The sequence below is a fragment of the Desmodus rotundus genome, chromosome 3 (assembly GCF_022682495.2).
Source record: "Desmodus rotundus isolate HL8 chromosome 3, HLdesRot8A.1, whole genome shotgun sequence".
Taxonomy (NCBI): domain Eukaryota; kingdom Metazoa; phylum Chordata; class Mammalia; order Chiroptera; family Phyllostomidae; genus Desmodus; species Desmodus rotundus.
The window spans coordinates 98,864,850-98,889,104 of NC_071389.1; the positions used below are offsets into that span (position 1 = coordinate 98,864,850).

A 24,255-nucleotide genomic window follows, 5' to 3' on the forward strand; every position below is an offset into this window, starting at 1 on the left:
AGAGAAAACTTGGGGCTGTTTTTGTGGCTGAGGACAAGGATGAGGAATCCTGGCACATGACCACAAATCTAAGTAAGCACCTTGTCCTTAGGACTTAGGACTTGGTGTAATCACTAGTCTATATCCACTTCAGTTATCTGATGAGCTTAAGCCAAGGCAGCCTTCCTGCCCATCCTTGTTCCACTTTCTTGGTAGGCCCCACTGGCAAAACCAACTGGTTCAAAGTGGTTTCTGCTACCAAAGCATGAACCCCTCCCTGGTCAGTTCACAAAATTATTCTTGACCCCACTCTTTACAGAGCCAGCCTTTGAAGGTGTCAGAGCCTTGTTCACCTACTCCACCTTGGTCTCATGCTATACATTATCATTCTGTCTGCTTCCTGATTTTATGTGAAAATCTCAGTCAAAAGTATCCTCCTCCTGTGTTGTGTCTCAGCAGTCTAGTACAACTTGCTGGCATAACTGTGAACCACCTTGGAGTCTAATCCTCCATCCCAGAGCAATGTTCAGATGGCTGTGGTCCCAGATGACCATAACTTCATGAGGGACCCTAAATAACAACACCCAAATTCCTGACCTATAGGAAAGGGTGAGATAATAAATGTTGTTGTTTTAAGCCATTAAATTTTGCGGAACCTTGTTAAGCAGCAATAGATAACACATAAGAAATGGCTGCCACATTAGCTAACTACTGAGGGCATCCAGGACTGTTCCCATGACCTTAGGGCTTACACTGGTAGCCCAGGAACATCTTGTAACCTACCCTCCAATAAAGCACCTATACCCTCAGCAACATATATAGCAAAAATACTATATGCAGTTGTTGGGGTATAATATCTGTACTTTAAAATTTTTTTGAAATGGTATCACTTTGCACAAATATGCTACAAGGAGATCCTGGTTCATGAACTCCTCCTCCACTTGGCCACTGCTGGAGGCTGGGGGTGGGGGTGGAGATATTTTATTTCAAAGCAACAGAATCTTTGTTATCACAACACACTCTTTAATTTACCTGGACTTCCAGAATCTGAAATTCAACTTGAAATGTAATCATGTGGCAATTTCCAGATAATTTGTGTCTCTGTAGAACTTTCTTTATACCTATCAGAAAAACAAATATTTTACTTGCAAATAACAATTTCCTTCAAATATCCATTAATTAATTTTATGTGAATGTGTCTAATATTCATGTGGGTATATGTGTAAGGTATATGTTAGTATTGGCATTGAAAATATCTAGAGTAATGTGCACCAAACTGATTACTTTTGTAAAACAGAATTAAATCAACTTGTACTTTTTAGTTCTCAATTATACCAAGGATTATGATAAAGTACAAATATTTCTCATACAACCACTTCAGTAAGTCAAGATACAGAAATTTTAAAGTACCCTCTGAAGTTGCCTCATGCCCTTTCCCAAGCTATACTCTAACCCCCTTGCCCCAAATAACCACTATTCTGACTTTACCAACATCTAGATTTGCTAATAAAGGTAATTTTAGAAGGGCACAATTCTACAAGGATAAAAAGAAGGAAAACGATGAAAGTAACCAAATTTTGGAAGCTGAAAATCATATGGATGAGCTAGATATCACATGGAAAAGTAGAATTTACTGGCAGGCAAAGGAAAACTGAAACCTAAGCCATCAATGAGGAAAGCTCAGAATCAAACCCATTTATATAGCAGAATACCACAAAGGAATTCTGAATCGGTAGCACCACGTACTTCAACAGATGGGGCTGAACTTGGGGATCAAAATAGGAACACTGAGGCTTTTGTACTAATAAAAAATCTACCTGTCCTAACCTCACTCTTCATTCTCTCTGCATTCCAACTCTTTTTTTCAAGTATCAAAAGTGTCTATATACCATCACTCATTTCTATATGTAACTCAAACTTCCACTTAGGTGAGCTGTTCAAGACTGAGGGTCACTCTCCTTTCCTTGTCTAGAGGGTTATTTCAATGAGAGCCAGGGATTATTTCTAAAAGTGATCCCTTCTTTAGGGAATGGTTACTTCTTCCCAAAGTTCCTGATATCCAATTGCACAGCTGAATTAGCCCCCCACCCTTTCCTGTTAATGCATCACAGATCTGTGGCAATGAAACTTAGTTACTGAGATCAGAAACCCTCCTTGGGTAAATAGTCCAGCTACTGAAACATTTACCTTGGCCACAGGCTGCGTTCAAAAAGAGTATAGTACTGTATATGAGGCATCTCTCATGTCAGTTGTGGACAAACTCCTAAGATCTACAAATTAATGGTGCTGTTGTTCTTACAATCACTGATCTCTGTTACTTGTCTATTAAGTTACTTAATAAGACACTGTCTCCTTAATATCTACCTCAGGCAGCTTTTAAGAGTTAATAGGTACACTGTGATGATCAAGACACCCTACAAAACAAGGCTTACCACAACCACTCACTCAAATAGTTACCTTGTAGAATTTTAATTCAACGATATGCCACCAAATTTCCTATGCATAACAAGGTAAGCTTCAACACTACTTCTAGATAAAAATTTAACACTTACTCTTTTCTGTCATCTCAGTGCTTGTCAGGTTCTTTGTCTTCTTGGAGTAACTGATTATATTGATGCCAGTAAGTGTGCTTAGAAACAGAAGTTCTGATTCGAAGTGTCCAAGATTGCTTCTCAGATCTTTTGAAGATTTCCATTCTTCAGGATCAGATTGGCATATTTCTTGAAATGATTTCCTAAAAAGGAAATACTGGAAATAATTACTCCATGAAGAAACCATCTAAGTCCTGGCCAGCATGGCTCAGCTGGTTGGAGCATTGTCCCATAAAGCAAAAACTCACAAGTTCAGTCCCCGATCAGGGCACATACCTAGGTTGTGGGTTCGGTCCCTGGTTGGAGAGTATGAGAGGCAACCAATTGATGATTCTCTCCCTTCCTCTCTCTGACCCTTCCCCTCTCTCTAAATTCAGTAAGCATGTCCTTGGGTGAGGATTAAAAAAGAAACCATCTAATATCTACAAATTTCTACAAACAGTTCCCATGTTGTCCTTCTGAATTTTTTCCCATTAAAACCAACTCAAACCAACGTGGCTTACTGACACTGCAACCTTTTATCACAACAATAAAACAAACCTAACCAAATTATCCTACCAAATTTCTATATATTCAAAGAAACTATAAAAATATTATCACAGAGTATTTTATAGAATTAAAACGTCCATTTAGGTAGGAATGTTTAAAATGCTCCAACCTAAATGTGTGATATACTGAGACATCTCAAATTATTTCAAGAGATGTCATGAAATTAAAAACAAAATAAATTAGCAAGCTTTCACTTCCAAAACAAGTAAAATATCAGAGAGCATTTTGTGTTAAGGAAGAGATTCTCAGGAAATCTGAAAATTCAGGGGATAAAAATTCAAAAAAAAAAAGAAATAGCATACTTTCCTTAACACCACAATCAAATATTCTTAGTTGAGAATATATACCTCTATTTTCCTTGAAAAATAGTAAAATTTCAGCTAATAACCACAATGAATGGTACTTTACTTTTTGTCACACTATATTACGCTCATACTCTCTACCACATTCTATAGTGTTGACTTCTAGAAACCATCTTAAGAAACACCTTCCTTCCATACTGGGGCATGATTATCCTAATTCCTATTTTACATCTTGGGTCCTCCAACTCTGTATTCTTCACATTAGAGATCAAAAACTTGTACAAAGCCTATAGTAATTTTTAAATGTTTTAGTGCCAATTTAAAATATTAAATTAAGTATATTCTGAGAGACTACCACATGCACTTTTGTATTTGCCATCAATTAATTACTTTAATAAAAAGTGACAGAAATTACTTTATTAATAAAATTCATTAAAATTTATTAAAAATTTATTACTTAGACAAAGTAATAAAATTACTTTAAATATAGAAAATTGATTTTTAAAAAAGGAGAGAGGCAATCTTCATATACAAATGTTGAGTTCCTTCTAAGTGAATAGCAAATAATGTCACAGCAAACTATGAATGAAAATGTCAAGGTATTTCTAATAGAGCAAAGCCATGAGAAAACTAAGTCATCATATTAAAGGACAGATATGCAAAACTAAAAAAAGAATCTATGACTGGGAAAGGGAAGAATGTGGAATTATTTTTTAATGGGTACAGACTTCACCTTGGGGCAATGAAAAAGTTGTAGAGGAGGATGGTGATGATGGTTGCTTGGTAGTGTGAAAGTAGTTAATGCCACTGAACTGTACACTTCAATATATATAATAAGGTACTGGTAAATTTATGTTAAATTTTATCACAAAAAGACAACTAAATGTTCTCATTCATAGTAGGGATTTACTTTGAATAAAATGTCATCAGTCCATTTCAACTAATGACATTAGCTCCAATGATTTTGGGTTATGGGTTTTATTGGTTTTGTAGTTTTACTTATTACTTATAAATTGTCTTATTAGCATAATTTTTTGGTCAAAAGAAGAAGCTCAGAAGAAACCTGTCTCTTTTAAAACAAATCTACACGAGACTTTAAGTTTAAAAGTCAATGAGCTAGCATTCTGGGAAGATGGTGGAGTAGGAAGCACCAGGAATCTATCTCCCCACCTAGACAGCAATTGCACTACAGAATCAGTCTGATACAGTTTGTTATGGAACACACAAGATAAAAAGATGTAAATTGTGACATCCAAAACATAAAATGTGGGGTGGGGATGTAAAAATGTGGGGCTTTACAATGCATTCAAACATAAGTTGTTATCAACTTAAAACAGATTATAAATGTAACATGTTTTATGTAACCTTCATGATAACCACAGAGCAAAAACCTTTAGCAGATATACAAATGAGAAAGGAATCTAAGCACACCACCACAGAAAATCATGAAATCACAAAAGGAGACAGCAAGAAAGAAAGGTACAGAGAATTACAAAACTTTACAAAACTAACAGAAAACATAGGAGATATCTGAAATTTTACTGCCTGTTTTCTTCTAGGATTTTTAAGGTATCATGACTTACACTTAAGTCTTTTATCCACTTTGATTTTATTCTGGTGTGTGGTGTAAGGTAGTGGTCTAGTTTCACTTTTTAGCATGTACCAGTCCAGTTCTCCCAACACTACTTATTGAAGAGACTGCCCTTACTCCACTGTACAGTATGCTCTTTCCTCCTTTGTTAAATATTGGTCATAAAGACATAGGTTTATTTGGGGGCTCTCTATTCTGTTCCTTTGACCTATGTGTCTATTCTTATGCCAGTACCAGACTCTTTTGGTTACAGTGGCCTTGTAGTATAATTTTACATCAGGTATTGTGGTCCCTCCAACTTCGTTCTTCTTTCTCAAGATTGCTAAGGATATCTGGGGTCTTATTTGGTTCCATCTACATTTTTTTGGAATATTTGTTCTACATCTGTGAAATATGCCATTGGTATCTTAATAGGAATTGTGTTGAATCTATAGATTGCTTGGGTAGTATAAACATTTAAATGATGTTAATTAATTCTTCCAATCCATGAGCATGGTATATGCTTCCACTTACTTGTATCTTCCTCAATTTCTTAATTCAGTGTCCTATAATTTTCCAAGTACAGGTCTTTTACCTCCTTGGTATAAGGAACCGATCCACGCATAGGAAATGTAGGCCAGCCCCCACTCGGAAAAGCCAGTGGGGAACGAGGTTCTGCACACAGGATCTACGCCCATGGACAGGTTCTTCCGTGGGCAATCAGGCCTGCATTGTACCTAGGCTGCTATGAGACTTGCTTTTGCTAAAACTCCCTCACCCCGGATTGAGGCAGCAAATGTTTACTGAGTATCTTTAACTTCCTAAACTCTGTGCTAAACCCTCCCAAGTATGGAGTGTAACCAGTTCAACCACTTTTCCCCTTGATCTGTAACATCCTTCTCTTTGAAGTAATCAGCAACATTCTTTCTTTTGTTATCTGTAAAAGGTAATCACCTACACAAGAACCTGTGCATAGTAAATGAGGATCATCCAAGGTAATGTACCCAGAAAAGCAATAAAAGCCTGTCCAGGCAGGGGTTGGGCTCTCTGGCCCTCTTGCCCTCTCTCACTCAAGAGAGTGGCCATGCCATCCCTTTTTCTCCACAGGATTTCTGTAGCCTGTGTGAATTTGTCCATTGCAGCCACAACACACAGATCCCACGGGCCGGGGTCTGCATCATCTTGGTTAAATGTATTCTTAGGTACCTTATTTTGTTGTTGTTGCTGCAGTAGTAAATGGGATTGTCTTCTTAGTTTCTCTGAGAGTTCATTATTGGTTTATAAAAATGCCATTGATTATACATTCACGCAATTGAATATTACATAGCAGAAATAAAAAAGGAACTCCTACCTTTTATGACAGCATGGATGGAACTGGAGACTATTATGCTAAGTGAAATAAGTCAGTTGAAGAACGACAAGTACCATATGATGTTACTTATAAGAGGAATCTAATGAACAAAATAAACTAATGAAAAAAATAGAACCACAGGCACAGAATCATGGAATAGACTAACAGGTATAAGTACACGAGGCTGGCGGGGGGACTGATTAAAAGATGGTGAAGGAATTAGTCAAAGAACATATAAAAAGGACCCATGGACATGAACAAGAGTCAGGGGACTGATTATGGAACTGAGGGCAGGCTAGGTAGAGGGCGGTAAACGGGGAAAAACTGGGACAACTGTAATAACATAAATAATAAAGTTTAAGAAAATGAAAAAGCCACCAGAAAACAACCAAGTGACAATAAGTATACACCTATCAATAATTACTTGAAATGTCAATCAACTGCCCTAGCTGTTGTGGCTTAGTGGATTGAGTGTCAGACTGTGAACCAAAAGGCAGCCAGTTTGATTTCTGGTCAGGGTACATGCCTGCGTTGTGGGCCAGGTTGCCAGTAGGGGGTGTGCAAGAGTGACCAATCAATGTGTCTCTGGCACATTGAGGTTTCTCTCCCTCTCTCCCTCCTTTCCCCTCTCTCTAAAAATATGTAAAGTCTTTTTTTTAAAAAGTAAATCAACTAATTTTCCAATTAAAATGCACTGGTTGAATGGATAAAAAAACAAGACCCATGTACATGCTGCTTACAAGAGACTCACTTAAGATATAAGGACCAAAAAAGATAGAAGTATGCACACACACTGAAATTGAACAGATGGAAGGAAAGAGATATTACATGAAAATGAGTACCAAAAGAAAGATGGGGTACCTATACTTATATTAAAAAATAGACTTTAAGACAAAAATTTTAATAGGACAAACATCGTCTTTACATAATAATAAAGGGGTCAGTCCAATAAGATACAGTTCTTGTAAATACTTGTACACCCAACATAAGAGCAATTAAACCAATATAAACCAAATATTAACAAACCTAAACGGAGAAACAGTATTATAATAATGATAGGGGATTTTAATACACTACTATCATCAATAGATAGATCATCCAGACAGAAAATCAATAGGAAAAACTGGTCTTAAAGGACACATCAGACCAGATGACCTAACAGACATACACTGTGCATTCCATCCAAAAGCAATAGAATATATATTCTTCACAAGAGCACATGGAACATTCTCCAGGATAGATCATATGTTAAGCCATAAACAAGCCTTAATAGATTGAAGACTGAAATCATATCATCTTTTCCAACCACAATGATATAAAATTAAAAATTAATTACAAGAAGAAAATTGAAAAACTCACAAATGTGTAAAGAATAAACAACTTGCTACTGAACAACCAATGGATCAAAGAAAATATCAAAAGAGAAATCAAACAATATTCTGAGAGAAATGAATATACACTATATATCAAACTTATGGACTAAAGCAGGAACAGTATTAAGAGGGAAGATCATTGCAGTAACTGCCTACCTTACCACAGGAGCTACTGCAAACAAAAATACTAAGTATACACCTCAAGAAACTAGGAAAAGAAGTACAATAAAGCCTAAAGTTAGTAGGAGGAAGGAAATAACAAAGATCAGAGTGAGGAGAAAATAAAATACAAACTAAAAAGTCAATAGGAAACAATCAATTAAACTGATAACTGACTATTTGAAAAGATAAATAAAACAAACTAGCCCTACCTGATGTGGCTCAGTGGACTGAGCACTGGCCTGCAAACCAAAGAGTCGCCGGTTCGATTCCCAGTTGGGGCACATGCCTGGGTTGCGGGCCAGGTCCCCAGCAGGGGATACGTGAGAGGCAACCACATATTAATATCTCTCCCTCTCTTCCCCTCTCTCTAAAAATAAAAATAAATAAAATCTTAAAAAAAAAAACGAAACTAAACTAAACTAGCTAGACTCACCAAGAAAAAAAGGGAGTACTCAAACAAATGAAGTCAGAACTTAAAGAGGAAATGTTACCATTGACACCACAGAAATACAAAAATCATCAGAAGTTACTATGAAAAATTATGTTCCTATAACTTGGACAACATACAAGAAATGGAAAAATTCCTAGAAAGTAGGAATTTTCTTTTGTGTTGCCATTATCACCAGAAAAGAAAAAAAGAAGTTAGTGGATTCCCCCAGCCCTCCCAACCCCTGGCATCATGGCTACACTGAAGGCAGCCAGAGATGGCATCCACTGTGGATTTCAGAGCTAAAAAAATACTTGCGATTCAGCACCCCCTACTGGAAAAGAATAGAAAGACCTCTCCCTATTAATCTGCTAAAGAAGTGTGACTCACATGTTGATGCCTAGACAAAGAAGGAATCCAACAAACACCATGAATAACCAGGATACCGAGGCAGCTAGAAAAAAATAAAAAATCTCCAGAAAATAAGTACTTCAAATACATTGAAACTTTAAAAAACAAACAGAAATTCTGGTTATGAAAAGTTCAATAAAAGAGATCAAGAATGAATCAGTGAGCATAGGAAAACAGCAAACCAAATGGAGAAAAAGATCAGGAATATCAAGGATAGGAATAAAAAAAATGTCAAGAAATGATACAGAGGGAAGAGAGAGAGACCTGAGCATAAAAAAAAAGAGCTGTATGATAACTATCTGACTCCATCAGAAAAAGTAATATAAGAATAAGAGGCAAAGCAGAGAGAGAAGAGAGGGAGATCAGAATGGAGAACCTATTCAAACAAATAGTGGATGCAAACTCCCCACACCCGTGGAAAGAACTAGATCCTTGAATCCAAGAAGAAAACTAGTTACCTCAATCAAAGAGGCCTTCTCCACCCTACCCAGTGTGGCTCAGTTGGTTGGACCTCATTCTACAAAGCAAAGTGTTGCCAGTTCAATTCCTGGTCAAGGCACATGCCTAGAGTTGCGGATTTAGTCCCCAGTTGGGATACAAGAAGTAACCAATTGATGTTTCTCTTCTTCTATTTCTCCCTTCTTTCCCCTCTCTCTAAAAATAAATAATAAAATATTTTTTTTGCCTTCTCCAAGGCACATTTTATTGAAATTGTGAAAAATTAATGAAAAAAAAAGAGTTCTCAGGGCAGCCAGGGAAAAGAAGAAAGTAACCTATAAATAAATGCCCACTAGGTTATCATCAGACTTCTCAGCAGAAACTCTACAATCCAGAAGAGTGGAACCAAATATTCAAACTACTGAGAGAAATTACCAGCCAAGAATAATATACTCAGTAATGTTATCTTTTCACAAGACCAGTGCTCTAACCCCTGAGCTATGGAGCCAACTGCCAACAATGTTATCTTTTTGATGTGAAGAAGAAATAAAGACTTTTCCAGACATATGGAAGCTGAGGGAATTCATCACCAGAAGAGACCTTGACTGCAGGAAATAGTGAAGGAGGTTATTCCACCTAAAACTAAAAACAAAAGGTCACAAATCTACGAGTAAGAACACCAACAAACTCAGAACATAAGTAGAGATAATTTGTGACAACAAAAACATAAAAAGAGAGGGGCAAAGGTCTACTGCATATATGAAACTTTCTTTTTCATAAATCTAATGGTAATCACATATAAACCCCCCCCCAAACTGAGACACATAGTGTAGAAAAAAAGAAATCAAAGGAAAGAAATATGGAATACCACCAAACAAATACAACACTCAGACACACAAAAGGAAAGAACCATCCTGGCTGGTGTGGCTCAGTGGATTGAGTACTGGCCTGCGAACCAAAGGGTCGAGGAGGCAGAGAACCACCTGGAAACAAAAAATGAAATGGCTATAGGAAATCCTCATATATCAATAATTAGATCTAGGGAGATGTAAGTGGACTGTATTCACCGATAAAGAGGCACTTAGTAGTAGGTAGGATAAAAAAACAAAACCCAACCTATGTTGCCTGCAAAGAAAAGGTAAATTCAAAGTGAAAGGGTGGATAATGATTCTCCAAACAAACAACATCCCCAGCAAAGCAGAAGTAGGCATACTTATATCTGACAAAATAGATTCCAAGATAAAAAAGTAATAGGAGACAAATATGGACATTTTATAATGATAAAAAGGATACTACAACAAGAAGACATAACATTTCTTAATGTATATGCACCCAATCAGGGCGCACTGAAATATTTAAACTACCAACTACCAACAGAAAAATGGGAGAAGCAAACAACACAATCACAGATGGGGACCTTAATATTCTATTGACAGCTCTAGATAGATCATCTAAACAGAAAAATCAACAAAGAAATATCAGCCTAAAATAAATAACAGACCAAATAATCACAATTGACATTTACAGAGAGCCTTTCACCCCAGAATATCAGATTAAGCATTCTTCTTCAGTACACACAGAACAATCTCAAAGATAGACCATATGATGGGTAACAAACTGGCCTCAACAAAGTCAAGAAGAGTAAAATTATACCAAGCATACCCTCTCACCACAATGCTTGGAAATTAGAAATCAACTGCAGGATGGAAGTAAAGAAACCCACAAATATATGGAGATTAAACAACATACTATTAAAAAATGACTGGGTCAAAGAAGAACTAAAAGGTGAAGTCAAAAGATAGATAGAGACAGCCATGCTGGGTGGCTTGGTTGGTTAGAGCATTGCCCCACACACCAAAAGGTCAGGGCATATGCCTCAACTGCTGTTTTGATTCCTAGTTAGATAATATATGAAAGGGAACCAATTGATGTTTTTCTTTCACATTTATGTTTCCCTTTCTCTATCTTAAAAATCAGTAAATATATACTTGAGTAAGGATTTAAAAAAATTTTTTTTAAAGATATAGAGACAAATTAGAATGATAATACAACATATCAAAACTTACGGGATGTAGCAAAAGCAGTAATAAGAAGAGAGTTTATATACTTGCACACCTATCTCTGGAACCAGAGAAATACCAAATAAATAACCTAACATCACATCTTAAAGAACTAGAAAAAGAAGAACAAAAGCAATCCAAAGTCAACAAATGAAAGGAAATAATAAAAACAAGAGCAAATTTGAATGAAATACAGAACAAAAAGACTACACAAAAAATTAATACAACAAAGAGCTGGTTCTTTGAAAAGATTAATGAAGTTGAGAAACCCCTGGCTACACTTACTAAGGAAAAAAGAGAAAAGACTCATATAAACAAAATCATAAATGAAAGAGAAATTACCACAGACATCACACACATATATATACAAAGGATCTGGAATACTATGAAAGAATATATGCCAACAAATTCAATAAACTAGAAGAAATGAGTAAGTTCCTAAAAATATGTAACATTCCTTGACTGAATCATGAAGAAAAATCTAAATAGACTGATAAACTAAGAGGAAATTGAAACAACCATTAAAACATCCCAAAAAATAAAAGTTCAGGACCAGATGGCTTCACTAGTGAACTCTACCACACATACAAAGAAAATTTGAAACCTATCCTTCTCAAACCCTTCCAAAAAACTGAAGAAGGGGCAATACTTCCTAACATATTATATTAGGACAACATAACCCTGATACCAAACCTGGCAATGATAACATTGAAAAATAAAAAACCGTACAGACCAATATCTGATGAATACAGATGCAAAAATCCTAAACAAAATACAATAGCAAATCAAATACAATACATTTAAAAAAATAATACATCATGATCAAGGGGAGTTCATTCCAGGGGAACAAGGATGGTTCAACACACACAAATTCATCAGTATAATATACCACATTAACAAAACAAAAGACAAAGATCATATGATCTTATCAATAAATGAGAAAAACCATTTTATAAGAAACAACGTACACTTATAATTAAAACACTCAATAAAATGGGTATAGAAGGAGAGAACCTCAACATAATAAAGGCCATATGACAAACCCTCAGCTAATATACTCAATGGTGAAAAACTAGAAGCTTTTTCTCTAAGATCAGGAAAAGGATGTGCACTCTCATCACTCTTATTCAAAATAGTAATGGAAGTCCTAGCCAGAGCAATCAGGCAAGAGAAAGAAATGAAAGGCATCCAAATTGGGAAGGAAGTAAAATGTCACTTTTTTGCAGATGACATGATTTTGTATATGGAAAAGTCTAAAGACTCCACCAAAAAACTATTAGAAGCAGTAAACGAATAGAGTAAAATTATAGGATACAAAATCAACGTACAAAAATCCACTGCTTTCCTATATACAACAATGAAATTTCAGACAAGAAATAGAAAAAACAATTACTTTTGCAATTGCAACCAAAAGAATACTGATATTTTTTTTGGTGGGGGGGCGGGGAGGGAATGGGAAGATCCAAGATGGCAGAGGAGTAAGTGGAAGCTACACAAACCTCCTCTTAGGACCAATCTAGAATTACAATTAAATTGTAGAGAAATCATCTTGAATAACCAACTGAACACTAGTTGGAAAGAAGTCTTATAACCATAGACAGACAGAAGAAAACACTTCACCACAATGTGACCGGTAGGTAGTGCAGAGGAGAGCCAAGAGGAGTGCCTGGACTCCCATGGGCGGCAGCTGAAGTGCCAGAGGGAAGGATATTTCAGTGGTTGAGGTTCCCCCTGAGGACTGTGGTGTCTAAATCCAAAGCTGAGCTCCCCAGTCTGCAACACCAGAGCCAGAAAAGAACAAAGAAAACATCCAGCTGTGCAAAATAGCAGATTTTCCACCTGCCAAGGACAGATGGCTGGAGACACAGAGAGCCTCTAAAAAGGCCAATGTATAAAATTTCCTTTATAGTCACCCTGGGTGCTGGAAAAGGGATGGCAAGAGTGGATTAGAGACACATGAAGAGAGTCTGGGGTTGTGGCTCTGGGGAGAAAACAGGCAACAGCCACCAGGATCCCTGTGCTGAGTCATTTCCCATAGTGCAGGAGCCATCTCTCTCAGGCAGATCACTCCTCTCTAAATGGCATCAGCCTGAGGGGAAGCAATAGCCCCACCATATAGTGATTAAGCATGACTGATGATCACACAGATTGATTAGATTAACAACTGATCAGCTTAGCAGCTCATTAGTTTAACATCTAAAGCAGAAATTACAAAGCAGCAGCCAAAATGGAAAAACAGAGAAACAGACCCCAAATGAAAGAACAAGAGAATTTTCCAGAAGAACTATATGAAATAGGGGTAAGCAATTTATTAGGTAGAGAGTTTACAGTAATGATTATAAGAATACTCAACAGTGCTTTAGCTGGTCTGGCTCAGTGGACTGAGCACTGGAGTGAGAAGCAAAGGGTGGCTGGTTCGATTCCCAGTCAGGGTACATGCCTGGGTTGTGGGCCAGATCCACAGGAGAGGAAACACAAGAACCAATGACACATTGATGTTTCTCTCCCTCTATTTCTCCCTCCCTATACTGCTCTCTAAAAATAAAATAAATAAAATCTTTTTTAAAAAAAGAATACTCAACAGCATGAAAAAAGACACAGAATCCATAAAAAAGGACCAGTCAGAAATAAAAAGGCAATATCTGAAATAAATAATGCACTGGAAGGAATAAACAGTAGGTTAGATGAAGCATAGAATTGAATCAGTGATTTGGAAGACAAGGTAGAAAAAACCACCCAGGAAGAACAGCAAAAAGAAAAAAGAATTTTAAAAAATGAGGAGAGCTTAAGAAAAAACTTGGACAACATGAAGAATAACATCTGCATCATGGGAATACCAGGAGAAAAGAATGACCAAGGGATCGAGAACCTATTTGAAGAAAAAATGACCAAAAACTTCCCTAATCTGGTGAAGGAAAAAGTGTTGTCAGTCCAGGAAGCTCAGAGACCCCAAACAAGTTGGACCCACAGAGGCCTACACAGAGACACATCATAATTAAAATGACAAAGCTTAAAGATAAGCAGAGAATCCTGAGAGCCAAGAGAAAAGCAGGTAATTACCTACAAGGCAGCACCTATTAGACTATCATCTGATTACTCATCAGAAATATTTCAGGCCCGGAGGGAGTGGCATGAAATATTCAAGGTGATGAAAAGCAAGGACCTACAAACAAGGCTACTTTACACAGCAAGCCTATCATTTAAAACTGAAGGAGAAATAAGGAGCTTCTCAGACAAGAAAAAACTAAAGGAGTTTGTTAACACCAAACCAGTACTGCAAAAAATGTTAAATGGCTTGCTTTAAGAAGAAGAGAAAGGGTGGGAAGCAGGGGAGAGGAACACAGCCTAACAATAAAATGGAACTACATATGAATCTAACAATAATTACCTTGATGTAAATGGCTTAAATACTCTGACCAAAAGACAGAGGGTAGCTGAATGGACAAGTAAACAAGACCCACATAAATGCTGCCTTCAAGAGACCCATCTCAAATCGAAAGATACACAGACTAAAAGCAAAGGATTAAAAGGGACCTTTCATGCAAATGGAAAAAAAAAAAAAAAAGAAGCTAAGGTAGCAGTTATATCTGACAAAATAGACTTTAAAACCAAGGCTATAGTAAGAGACAAAGGACACTACCTAGTGATAAAGGGAACAATCCAACAAGAGGATATAACCCTAGTAAACATTACGCACCCAACACAGGAGCACCTAAATATGTAAAGCAAATCATGATGGACATAAAAGGAGATATCAACAGAAACACAGTTATAGGGATTTTTAACACCCCATTGACATCAATGGATAGATGTATCAGACAGAAAATCAACAAGGAGACAGAAGCCTTACATAACAGACTAGATCAAATGAATTTAATGGTTATCTTCAGAGCATTTCACCCCAAAGTAGCAGAATATACATACTTTTCAAGTGCACATAAAACATTTTCTATGATATAACACAGGCTAGGACACAAAACAATTCTAAATAAATTTAAGAAGACTGAAATCATACCAAGTGTCTTCTCTGACAACAGTGCTATGAAACTAGAAATCAATTACAAGGACACTGAAAAACACACACAGACATGGAAGATAAATAACATGGTATTAAACAATGAATGGGTCAACAATGAGATCAAGAAAAAATCAAAAGACACCTTGAAACAAATAAAAATGAGGACACAATAATCCAAAATCTATGGGACACTAGGAAAGCAATCCTAAGAGGAAAATTCATAGCATTACAGGGCTATCTCAAAAAAGAAAACAAAACTCAAATAAACAAATTAACTTCATAGTTGAACATGAAAAGGAACAACAAACAAAGCCCAAAGTGAGTAGAAGGAAGGAAATAATTAAAATCAGAGCAAAAATAAATGAAATAGAGTCTAAAAAACAATACAAAAGATCAATGAATCCAAGAGTTGGTTCTTTGAAAAGATAAACAAGATTGACAAACCTTTAACCAGATACATCAAAAATGAAAGAGAAAGGATTCTAATAAATAAAATGAGAAATGAAAGAAGAAATAACAACTGACATGAAAAAAAATACAAAGGATTGTAAGAAAATATTTTGAACAATTATATGCCAACAATTGGACAACCTGGATGAAATGGATAAATTCCTAGAAACATGCAATCTTACAAAACTAAAAAAGGAAGAATCAGATATATCACACCTAGTGAAATCGAAGCACTAATCAAAAGACTCCCAACAAACAAAAGCCCTGGGCCAGATGGTTTCACAGGTGAATTTTACCAAACATTCCAAGAAGAACTAACACCTGTGATTCTCAAACTACTTCACAAAAAACAAAAGTTGGGAAGGCCCCCAAATTCATTGTATGAGGCCAGTATTATTTTAATTCCAAAACCAGAAAAAAACACTGCAAAGAAAGAAAATTATAGGCCAATACCCCTGATAAACATAGAGGCTAAAATCCTCAAATAGAATACCAGCAAACCAAATACAGCAATGCATCAAGAAGATCATACACCATGATCAAGTGGGATTTATTATGGGAATGCAAGGATGATACAACATTCACAAATCAATAAATGTGATTCACCACATAAAAAAAACGAATGGTAAAAACCACATGATTATATCAATAGATGCAGAAAAAGCTTTTGATAAAATTCAGCACCCATTTATGATAAAAACTCTCAGCAAAGTAGGACAGAGGGAAGATACATAAACATAATAAAGGCCACGTATAACAAACCCGCTGGCATCATACCCAATTGGCAAAAACTACAAGTGTTCCCCTTAAGATCAGGAACAAGACAGGGATGTCTGGTTTCACCTCTCTTGCTCACATAGTACTGGAAGTCCTAGACACAGCAATCAAACAAGAAGAAGAAATAAAAGGCATCCAAATTGGAAAGGAAGAAGGAAAAGTGTCTTTATTTGCAGATGACATGACATTGTTTTTAGAGAACCCCAAAGATTCCACCAAGAAACTATTAGAACTGAAAGATGAATTTAGCAAAGTAGCAAGATACAAAATTAATATTCAGAAATCAGTTGCATATTTATATGCCAATAATGAAAGGGAAATAAAGAAAACAATCCCATTCACAATTGCTTCAAAAAGAATAAAATACCTAGAAATAAACCTAACCAAGGATGTAAAAGACTTGTACTCCAAAAATTATAAGACACTGAAGAAAGAAACTGAAGATACAAATTATTGGAAGCACATACCATGTTCATGGATAGGAAAAATTAACATCATTAAAATGTCCATACTACCCAAAGCAATCTAGAGGTTCAATGAAATTCCTATCTAGATTCCAGTGATGTATTTCACAGAACTAGAAGAAATATTTCAAAAATGTATATGGAACCACAAAAGGCCCCACATAGCAATAGCAAGCCTGAGAAAGAAGAACAAAGTTGGAGGATTCATGTTACCTAATATCAAACTATACTGCACAGCCATAGTAATCAAAACAGCATTGTACCGGCATAAAAACAGACACTTAGATCAATGGAATAGAATAGAAAGCCCAGAAATAAACCCACACCTTTATGTCAATTAATACTCAACAGAGGAAGCAAGCACATACAATGGGCTAAAGACAGCCTATTCAATAAACGGTGTTGGGAAAACTGGACAGGTATGTGCAGAAAAATGAAACTAGAACACCTTCTTACACCACACCAAAGAACAAATTTGAAATGGATCAATGTCTTAAATGTTAGACCCGAAAACATAAAAATCCTAGAAGAAAACATAGGCAGCAAAATCTCAGACATCACTTGTAGCAATATTTTATCAGTTATGCCCTCCCAAGCAAGGGAAAAGAAAAATAAATAAACAAATGGGACTACATCAAACTAAAAAGTTTTTGCACAGCAAAGGAAAACATCAACAAAACAGAAAGACAGTCCCCAAAATGGGAGAACATATTCACCAACACATCTGATAAGGGGTTAATATCCAAAATTTATAAAGAACTTACAAAACTCAACACCAAAAAAATAAACAACCCGATTAATAAATGGGCTAAGGGCCATAAGAGACATCTCTTCAAAGAGAACATACAGATGGCCAACAGACATATGAAAAGATGCTCAATGTCACTGATCATCAGAGAAATGCAAATAAAAACTACAATGATGCCCTAGCTGGTGTAGCTCAGTAGACTGAGCTCAGGCTGTGAACCAAAGGGTCGCTCGTCTGATTCCCAGTCAGAGCACATGCCTGGGTTGTGGGCCGGGTGTTTCTCTCCCTCTTTTTCTCCCTCCCTTCCCCTCTTTCTAAAAATAAATAAATAAAAAATCTTTAAAAACCACAATGAGATACCATCTCCTACCAGTCAGAATGGCTACAATCAATAAATCAACAAACAAGTGCTGGCAAGGATGTGGAGAAAGGGGAACCTTTTTGCACTGTTGGTGGGAATGCTGACTGGTGCAGCCACTGTGGAAAGCGGTATGAAGATACCTCAAAATAAAAAATGTATCTGCCTTGTGACCCAGCAATCCCACTCTGGGAATATATCCAAAGGAAGCCAAACACTAATTCTAAAGAACATACGCACCCCTACATTCACTGCAGCATTATTTACAATCACTAAGATATGGAAGCAGCCCAAGTGTCCATCAGTAGATGAGTGCTTCAAACAACTATGGGACATTTACACAATGGAATTCTACTCAGCCAAAAAAGGTGAAAATTTTACCCTTTCCAACATTTTGGGTGGACTTACAGAACATTATGCTAAGTGAAATAAGCCAGTCAGAAAAAGACAAATACCACATGATTTCACTCTTACCTGGAATCTACCGAACAAACTGAACTAACAAGCAAAACAGAGACAGAGTCATAGATGGAGAACAGATGACAGCCAGTGGTCAGGTGGGGTTAGGGGTAGAGGGATTGAGCAAAAAGGAAAAAGGACTCATGGACATGGACAACAATGTGGTGATTGCTGGGGGGAGGGTTGTATAAGGGGGCTTAAATGGTAATGAAAAAATATATAATAAAGATAAAATTTAAAAAATTAAAATGCTGGTTTTTATCAACACCCCCAAAATAAAAATAAAATAAAATACCTAGGAATAAACTTAACAAAAGATGTAAAGGACTTCTATATGAAAAACTACACAGCATTATTTTTAAGAGGTTGAAAAAGACACAATGAAATGGTAAGATATTCCAAGCTCATGAATTGGAAGAATCAGCATAGTAAAAATGGCCTTATGAACCAAAGGAACATACAGATTTAATGCAATCCCATCAAAATCCTAATGGCATTTTTTAAAAGAAAATAAGATGTCATCAGATTTGTATGGAACCACAAGAGACCCCCAAAATCAAAAGCAATCCTGAGAAAAAGAAATGAATCCAGAGGTATCACATTTCCTGACTTCAAATTATACTCTAAAGCTATGATAATCAAAACAGCATGGTATTAGAAAAGTAGACACACAGAGCAATGGACAGAATTGAGAGCCCAGAAATACAGCTACAGGAATAAGGGCAAATAATTTTTGATACAGGAGTCAAAAACACACAATGGAGAACAGAAAGCGTCTTCAACAAATGGTGCAGGGAGAACTGGAAAGCCACAAGCAAGAGAATGAAATGAAATTACAAGGTGTCCCCATGTACAAAAGTTATGTTAAAACAGATCAGAGACCTAAACATAAGATCTGAAACAATAAGGTACACAGAAGAAAACATAGGTACTAAACTTAGGGACCTTGGTTGATGAAACATTTTATGAATTTGACCCCAAAGGGAAGAGAAGTAAAGGCCAAAATAAATGAACGGGACTATATCAAACTAAAAAGCTTCTGCACAGCAAAAGAAACCAACAACAAAACAAAAAGGCAACCAACTAAATGGCAGAAGGTATTTGCAAACACAGTTCCAACAGGGGTTGATCTCCAACATATATAAAGAACTCATACAACCCAAACCAAACAAACAATCCAATTAAAAAATGGGCAGAGGACCTGAACATACACCTCTTCCAAGGGGACATACAAACAGGCATTAGATATAGGAAAATATGCTTAACTTTACTAGCTATTTGGGAAATGCAAATCAAAACTACAATGAGATACCACCTCACACCTGTTAGAATGGCTATTCTCTACAAGACAGGTAATAACAAGCATTGGAGAGGTTGTATGTAAGGAACGCTTATCACTGCCAGTTGGAATGTAAGCTGGTATAGCCACTATTTAAAACAGTATGGCAGTTCCTTAAAAAACTAAAAATAGAGTTACCATATGACCCATCAACTCCTCTTTCGGGTATCTACCCAAAAAACCCAGAAACATTCATTTGCAAAGATTCATGCATCCCTATGTTCACAACGGCATTAGTCACAGTGGCCAAGGTGTCCTTTGACAGAGGACTGGATAAAGATGATATTATGGAAAACTATTGAGCCATAAGAAAAGATGAAATACTGCTAATTTGCAACAAAATAGATGGACCTTGAGAATATTATGCTAAGTGAAATAAGTCAGAAGAAGCTAAGAGCCATATGATTCCACTCATATGCGAGATATAAAACTGAAACTCATAGACAAACAGACAACAGTATGGTGGTTACCAGAGAGAAAGGGGTGGGAGGGTAGTAAAGGGGGACAAATACATGGTGTAGGAAGATGATTTGACTTTGGGTGATGGGCACACAATGCAATATACAAATAATGTATCACAGAAATGTACACTTGAAATCTACATGATTATGTTAACCAATAAATTTAATTTAAAAAATTTAATAAATCAAAAATGTTTAAAAAATCAGTAAGATAGCTCTGGCTGGTATGGCTCAGTGGATTGAGTGCCGGCCTGTGAACCAAAGAGTCACCAATTCGATTCCCAGTCTACGGCACATGCCTGGGTTGCGGCCAGGTCACCAGTTGGGGGCGTGTGAGACGCAACCACACACTGATGTTTCTCTTCACACATCACTGTTTCTCTCCCTCTCTTTCTCCCTCCTTTACCCTCTCTCTAAAAATAAATAAATAAAATAAAAATTTAATAAAATAGGTCCTTCATTAGAAATAAATAAAATAAAATAAAAACCTACCTATAAACAAGAGTCCAGAGCCACGTGGCTTCTACCTGGCTTACTTTGGTAGATGGTAAATTCTACCAAACATGTGATGAAGTTAATACGGAGGAAGGAACACAAAACCAGAAGTGAGCACTACAAAAAATGAAACTTACAGGACAATATCCCTGATGAATATTGATGCAAAAATTCTCAACAAAATATTAGCAAACCGAATTCAGTAATATATTAAAAGAATCATACACTATATAATTAGGTGTGATTTAGTCCATGTATGCAAGGATAAACATCTGCAAATCAAACTTATACACCACATTCACAAAATGAAGGATAAAAATATGATCATCTCAACTGCAGAAAAAAGTATTTAATAAAAACTCAACATTCAACATAATATAAACTCTCAACCAACTGAGTATAAAGGAAACATAACTCAACATATTAAAGGCCATATATGATAAGGCCACAGCTAACATCATAATCAATAGTAAAAAGCTAAACGTTTTTCATCTAATATCAGGAACAAGAACAAGGATGTGCTCACTTTCACCATGTTTATTCAACATACTAATAGAACTCCAAGCCAAAGCAACCAGCAAGGAAAGAAAGCATCTGAGTTAGAAAGAAGTACAATTATCTTTATTTGCTACTGTACTGATATGATCCTACACTTAGAAAACCCTCCTGATTCCATCCACACACATACACATAAAAAGCCCATTAGAATATATGAATTCAGCAAAGTAGCAGGATACAAAGTCACCATACAAAAATCAGATGCATTTCTACAAACCAACAATAAACAATTTGAAAAAGAAGTTACAAAAACAATTCCATTTACAGTAACACTGAAAAGACTATAATATTTAGGAATTAACTTATCCAAGAAGGTAAAACATTTGTACAATGAAAACTATAAAATATCACTGAAAGACATTAAAGAAGATATAAATAAATAGAAACCCATCTCAAGTTCATGGATTAGAAGACTTAATATTATTTAAAAAATATTAATAAAATTACCTAAAGCAATCTAAAGATTCAATGCAATCCCTACCAAAATCCCAATGAGATTTTTTGAGGTAGAAAAAGCCATCCTAAAATTCATATGGAATCTCAAAGAATCCCAAATAGCCAAAACAATCTTGAAAATAAACAAACCTGAAGACACTTCTTGGTTCAAAATTTACCTCAAAGCTACAGTAAACAATAGTGTGGTACTGGTATAAAGACAGACATATACATCAAAGCAATAAACAAGAAAGCTCAAACTTCTGGCCAAGATGGAGGCATAAGTAGATACACTTTGCCACCTTGCACAACAAAAAGAAGGACAGCAAATTTAAAACCAAAAAATAACCAGAACTTCCAGAGAATTGAACTGTATGGAAGTCTGACAACCATGGAGTTAAAGAAAAAACATTCATCCAGACCGGTTGGAGGGGCGGAGTTAGGCAGCAGAGGTGGAGAGGACTTGTGGCAAGGCAGCAGCTGGCAGAGCAAGTGGCCCCACATTGGCATGCAGATAAAACAGGAGGAAAGGGGAGCAACACAGACCACTCAACCTAGGGTTCCAGCACGGGGAAGTAAAGCCTCAAACCCTCTAACTGAAAAAACCTGTGGGGGTCAAGGTGGCAGGAGAGTTCACTGGAGAGACCCACAGGGTCCTAGAACGTACACAAAACTACCCAGGAATCAGCACCATGAATTCCCAATTTGCTTGTGGGTAGCAGAGGACATGACTGAAAGCCAGCAGAGAGCAAGGCCTAGCAAGCAGCACTGTTCCCTCTCGGACCCCTCCCCACATACAGCGTCACAAGGCAGTGACAGTTGGGTTGTCCTGCCCTAGCAAATACCTAAGGCTCCACCCCTTACTATGTAACAGGTGGGCCAAGACAAAAAAAAATATGGCCCAAATGAAAGAACAAAGTTCCAGAAAAACTACTCCTAAGCAATGAAGAGATAGCCAATGTGTCAAATGCAGAGTTCAAAACACTGGTAATCAGGATGCTCACACAAATGGTTGAGTATATTCACAAAATAGAGGAAAAAGTAAAGTCTATAAAAAGTGAAATAAAGGAAAATGTACAGGGAACCAACAGTGATGGGAAGGAAACCGGGACTCATATCAATCAATGGTTAGGACTAAAAGGAAGAAATAAATATTCAACCAGAACAGAACGAAGAAACAAGAATTCAAAACAATAAGACGCTTAGGAAACTCTGGAACAACTTTAAACGTTCCAACATCCGAATCGTAGGGGTGCCAGAAGGAGAAGAAGAGCAAGAAATGGAAAACTTAGTTGAAAACATAATGCAGGAGAACTTCCCCAATCTGGCAAAGGAAAGAGACTTCCAGGAAGTCCAGGAAGCTCAGAGAGTCCCAAAGAAGTTGGACCCAAGGAAGCACACACCAAGGCACATCATAATTACATTACCCAAGATTAAGCAGAAGGAGAGAATCTTAGAAGCAGCAAGAGAAAAGCACACAGTTACCTACAAAGGACTTCCCATAAGACTGTCAGCTGATTTCTCCAAAGAGACCTTACAGGCAAGAAGGGGCTGGAAAGAAGTATTTGAAGTCATGAAAGGCAAGGACCTACATCCAAGATTACTGTATCCAGCAAAGCTATCATTTAGAATGGAAGGGCAGATAAAGTGCTTCTCAGATAAGGTCAAGGTAAAGGAGTTCATCATGATCAAGCCCTTATTATATGAAATGTTAAAGGGACTTATCTAAGAAAAATATCAAAACTATGGACAGGAAAATGACAACAAACTCACAACTATCAATAACCGAACCTAAAAAAAACAAAAACGAAAACAAACTAAGCGAAGAACTAGAATAGGAGCAAATTCACAGAAATAGAGATCACATGGAGGGTTATCAGCGGGGATGGGGCAGGGGGAAAATGGGGTAAAAGGTACAGAGAATAAGAAGTGTAAATGGTAGGTACAAAATAGACAGAGGGGAGGTTAAGAATAGTATGGGAAATGGAGAAGCCAAAGATCTTATTTGTATGACCCATGAACATGAACTAAGGTGGGGGAATGATGGTGGGGGTCGCAGGGTGGAGGAGAATAAAGGGGAGAAAAAATGAGACAACTGTAATAGCATAATCAATAAAATGTTACAAAAAGAAAAAATAGAAAGCTCAGAAATAGACCCTTGCATATATGGTCAAATGATTTTTGACAAGCGTGCTGATACCATTCAATGATGGTGGGAAAACTGGATAGCCATATGCAAAAAATGAAGTTGAACTCCTATCTAATATCATACACAAAAATTAACTCAAACTGGATCAAAGGTCTAAATGTAACACTAAACAGTAAAGGTTTTGGAATAAAAATAGGATTAAAGCTTATAATACTGGATTTGTCAATGATTTCTTAAATGTGACAGCCAAGGCACAGGTAACAAGAGAAAAAATAGAAAAAAATGTGGACTTCAAGAAAAAAAATTGTACACCAAAAGATACTATTGACAG

General features: G+C 36.5%; 1 protein-coding gene across 3 annotated transcripts in view; it reads right to left on the minus strand.

The window, feature by feature from the left end:
- CENPP (centromere protein P) overlaps positions 1–24,255 on the minus strand; it is a 306,566-nt gene that overhangs the window by 279,727 nt on the left and 2,584 nt on the right. For all 3 annotated transcript variants that reach the window (XM_053920608.1, XM_024580770.3, XM_053920607.1), the window contains exons 2-3: positions 2,532–2,713; positions 1,012–1,100 (exon numbers count right to left, since the gene is read on the minus strand). In XM_053920608.1, coding sequence (XP_053776583.1) covers positions 1,012–1,100; positions 2,532–2,713 — 271 coding nt within the window. The remainder of the gene's footprint in view (positions 1–1,011; positions 1,101–2,531; positions 2,714–24,255) is intronic.